We start from the raw sequence: 4,583 nt of genomic DNA, 5'->3' as shown, positions 1-4,583 counted from the left end.
AACTATAGTGCACGATTTTTTATTTAAGGGTTTAGATGTCCCTATCTGCTCAGTAGTTTGCCTTCAAAGCGTTCCAAGGTAAAATGCTCCCAAGTACTGCTATAGATAGAAGGCTGAACCAGCAGAACTTACAGTCAATGCAGGAGAAGCCACAAGGGAATTCATACTCTTCAGAGGACACAACTCAATAAAATGTACCTCATTCTGAGTAGCTTGAATATTAAACAGATGTGACCTTTGGAAGAGATGACAAAAGGAGTGTGGGGGGAGGAGGGATGAGACGGAGGGAGAGGAAGGGAAGAGGAAAAGAGAGGAGAGGCAGAAGGGAAAGGAGGGAAGAAGGAAGGATGGAAAGGAGGGAGGGAAGAAGTGGGAAAAAGCCAATACGTCATTTATAAGGCATTTAGAAAGCCATAGCATGCCTGTCAAAATAGTACTGTACGCACAGAACCATCCTCAATAGAAAAATCCTGGAAATTCTTATGGGGCAGGCAGGTTCTACTTCCTGGTAGGGACAGAGACTGGTGGTGTCTGTCTGTCATGGTCATGAAATTACTGGCAGATTTCTAGGAGGTTTCTGGCCCATTGGATGACTTTAAGACTTGCACTCCTCCCCTGAAGATTCAAGGCAAGAATGTAAGTGAAGTTAAAAATTAAGTTCTCAGCTTTGACCTAGGGAGATCAAAAGATAGGAAGAATTTAAATGGCTGAAATTAGCAAATCCTGTAATTCAGTATTTTTAAAAGTTGAGAGGAAAGTCTGCACAGGGGAAGAAGGAATCGCTTTTCTGTCCTGAATCAGGTTAGTGACTATACGCTTATCTACTATTCATTAAATGAAATTTACAATTAATTAATTCCCCAGGAGGATTAATCAGGAGGGCTCCTTTGTTAGAGATCTGGTCAAAGGTATTTAGCAATCTGGGGAAATCTGGGGGGAAATATGTATTTTCGCAAGTTTTTCACAAGGGAAAGAAAAAACAATTTGTAGGGATGAATGTGAGCTGGACAGTTATGTGGATAGACAAGGAAAGAGAAGTGTGTATTGTGGTGGATGGTGCTTGTGTATTTGTGAGTGGTGTGTATGTGGTGGAGAGTACATGTGTGTTCATGATGTATGTGATGGTGGTGGTGGTGTGTGTGTGTGTGTGCTGAAAAAAACAGCAGCCAGACATTCCAATGTGTAATAATGGTAGTTGACAAACTGCTCGTTTAAATACACTTTGCAAATCCAATCTTAGGAATTTTAAGTGTCTTTTGAGCATCTGCTGTCATATATGCTGATATGGTCAAAACTCTTTTGTTTGATTCACCCACTTTTCTGAGCTTCCTACCAACAAAGGCAGACCTGGCAGCAGGAGTCCTTTTGTCCAAGGTAGTAGGGAGAATGATTTGCCTCTCCTTATAAGGGTGCTATTAAAAAGCAGATCTTTAACTCTATGAAGATATAAGAAAACTAAAGGAATTAATTTTACCTTTAATTCCTTTTCTGACATCTTTCCTTTCTTTTTGTACATCCAAGTTTCTGACCTTTAGCAATCTCCTTCTGTCTGAAAAACTTCTTTTCGTATTCCCTGCAGGGTAGGTTTCCTGGCAATAAATTCCCTCATGTTTTTTGTGTTTCATAGTCTTTATTTCTCTTTCACTTTTCTTTTTAATTCATTCACATTCTTGCATGTAGCTCAAGTTTCTTTTCTTTTCCAACATCTTTATTGGAGTATAATTGCTTTACAGTGTTGTGTTAGTTTCTGCTGTATGACAAAGTGAATCAGCTATATGTATACATATATCCCCATATCCCCTCCCCCTTGCGTCTCCCTCCCAAACTCCCTATCCCACCCCTCTAGGTGGTCACACAGCACCGAGCTGATCTTCCTTTTTTCAGAACCCTCTTTTTTTTTAAGATTCCATATATATGTGTTAGCATACAGTATTTTTTTTTCTCTTTCTGACTTACTTCACTCTGTATGACAGACTCTAGGTCCATCCACCTCACTACAAATAATTCAATTTCATTTCTTTTTATGTCTGAGTAATATTCCATCGTATATATGTGCCACATCTTCTTTATCCATTCATCTGTTGATGGACACTTAGGTTGCTTCCATGTCCTGGCTATTGTAAATAGAGCTGCAATGAGCATTGTGATACATGACTCTTTTTGAATTATGGTTTTCTCCGGGTTTATGCCCAGCAGTGGGATTGCTAGGTCGTATGGTAGTTCTATTTTTAGTTTTTTAAGGAACCTCCATACTGTTCTCCATAGTGGCTGTATCAATTTATATTCCCACCAACAGTGCAACAGGGTTCCCTTTTCTCCATAGTCTCTCCAGCATTGATTGTTAGTAGATTTTTTGATGATGGCCATTCTGACCTGTGTGAGGTGATACCTCACTGCAGTTTTGATTTGCATTTCTCTAATGATTAGTGATGTTGAGCATCCTTTCATGTGTTTATTGGCAATCTGTATATCTTCTATATATTTCTATAGAAATGTCTGTTTAGGCCTTCTGCTCATTTTTGGATTGAGTTGTTTGTTTTTTTGATATTGAGCTGCATGTTCTGCTTGTTGCTGTCCAGTTTTCCCAGCACCACTATTGAAGAGGCTGTCTTTTCTCCATTGTATATTCTTGCCTCCTTTATCAAAGATAAGGTGACTATATGTGCTTGGGTTTATCTCTGGGCTTTCTATCCTGTTCCATTGATCTATATTTGTTTCTGTGCCAGTACCATTCTGTCTTGATTACTCTAGCTTTGTAGTATAGTCTGAAGTCTGTGAGCCTGATTCCTCGAGCTCCATTTTTCTTTCTCAAGATTGCTTTGGTTATTCAGGGTCTTTTGTCTTTCCATACAAATTGTGAAATTTTTTGTTCTAGTTCTGTGAAAAATGCCATTGGTAATTTGATAGGGATTGCATTGAATCTGTAGATTGCTTTGGGTAGTATAGTCATTTTCACAGTGTTGATTCTTCCAATCCAAGAACATGGTATATCTCTCCATCTGTTTGTATCATCTTTAATTTCTTTCATCTGTGTCTTATAGTTTTCTGCATACAGGTCTTTTGTCTCCCTAGGTAGGTTTATTCCTAGGTATTTTATTATTTTTGTTGCAATGGTAAATGGGAGTGTTTTCTTAATTTCACTTTCAGATTTTTCATCATTAGTGTATAAGAATGCAAGAGATTTCTGTGCATTAATTTTTTATCCTGCTACTTTACCAAATTCACTGATTAGCTCTAGTAGTTTTCTGGTAGCAGCTTTAGGATTCTCTATGTCTAGTATCATGTCATCTGCAAACAGTGACAGTTTTACTTCTTTTTCACTTTTGAGGGGTATCTTCACCACATTTAGAATTATAGTTTGGCAGGATCTGTTTGTTTTCTATAGTTTTCAGGTTTTCTGTATATTTAGTAATCAACAAATATATCATAAAAATGAAATGTGAAAGCAAGAACATGATAGAGTTGAAAGGGTACTGGTATGACAAAGCAAATTTGCCTTGGATTAATGTTTTAAATCAGAGAGGAGTGCTAGATGGATTTTGCTCAGTTCCTCCCCGAGTTATGCTGACATCAGTGTGTTTTGCACTTGCAGTGGATAGAGAACAAACCCTTCGGCAAGAAGAGAAGCAACTGGAACACCCTTATGTAAATGGATAACCAGGTCCCTCCCAGGAAAGGTAGAAATTATTCTCTGTTCCTCACATAGGTTTTCTCCTGCTCAAATATGACACCACAGATTCCATGTGAGAGGCTTTTGTCCATAAAAGTATGTATGGGGTCTTAGAAATGTTCAGGAAAGGAGGTGAAAGAAAAAAAAAAAAAAAAAGAGTCCTGCTATGGTTTTCCATTAGAAAAACCCTAAATAAAAGAATCCTTGTATCTAGATTGTTCACACTTTGTTATTTTGATTCTTATACACTTGTCAGTTTACCACTTGGTGCAGATATCAGAAAGAGGTGCACTATTTTGGTTTTATCTCAAGGAGAAAGAGACAGATCCATGGATGCAAGTGAGGCAGGATGAATGTTCTTGAGTCACCGCACCCTTGTATATCAACAGGTGGATATTTACAGAATATTTTTTTAGACTAACTGTTTATCTCAAGCAGGGCAGGGGGAAAACAATAAGGAATTACTGCAGATTAGTGTTAGGTCCATGTCATAGGGGACAAAATTCTAGAAGAGAGGGTGGGCAACAGATTGCATACTCTTTCAATTTATATAAATGTTAGTGGGCTATTAAATTTTATATTTCTTGTATCAATTTTGATATTTTTATATTGTTCCTTTGAATTGGAATCTATATTCAAATTTATACATGAACATATAAAAGATATAAACATGTATAAGACATAAGCATATATACATATATATATATAATTGATTCCTGCCTTTATGCTTAACATTTCCTCCCTTTTAGGTTCTTTGGGTTTGTCCCTTTGTTCATTTTCCAAGTCTTTGAGTTCTCTCTTCTTTTCTGATAAATATGTTTAGGAGTGTACAATTTGCTCTAACTTTCCATGAATTTGACATGTAGTATCTTACCGTTACTCAGTCCCAAGCACTTTAGAACACCCCTTGTGA

General features: G+C 37.4%; 1 protein-coding gene across 7 annotated transcripts in view; it reads left to right on the top strand.

The window, feature by feature from the left end:
- The first annotated feature begins 468 nt into the window (after window positions 1-468).
- Window positions 469-4,583, top strand: part of SLC17A1 (solute carrier family 17 member 1) — a 72,697-nt gene continuing 68,582 nt past the window's right edge. For 6 of the 7 annotated variants that reach the window (XM_024751979.1, XM_024751980.1, XM_024751981.1 and 3 more), the window contains exons 1-2: window positions 742-801; window positions 3,593-3,677. In XM_024751979.1, coding sequence (XP_024607747.1) covers window positions 3,650-3,677 — 28 coding nt within the window. In that variant the 5' untranslated portion in view covers window positions 742-801; window positions 3,593-3,649. Of the gene's footprint in view, window positions 637-741; window positions 802-3,592; window positions 3,678-4,583 lie in introns of those variants that run through there. The other variant, XM_024751977.1, reaches the window with a different exon arrangement.

The sequence above is a fragment of the Neophocaena asiaeorientalis genome, unplaced genomic scaffold (genome assembly GCF_003031525.2).
Source record: "Neophocaena asiaeorientalis asiaeorientalis breed wild unplaced genomic scaffold, Neophocaena_asiaeorientalis_V1.1 scaffold165, whole genome shotgun sequence".
NCBI lineage: Eukaryota > Metazoa > Chordata > Mammalia > Artiodactyla > Phocoenidae > Neophocaena > Neophocaena asiaeorientalis.
Note: the sequence above shows the minus strand (reverse complement) of the source record. Positions and strands in the feature narration are given on the sequence as shown.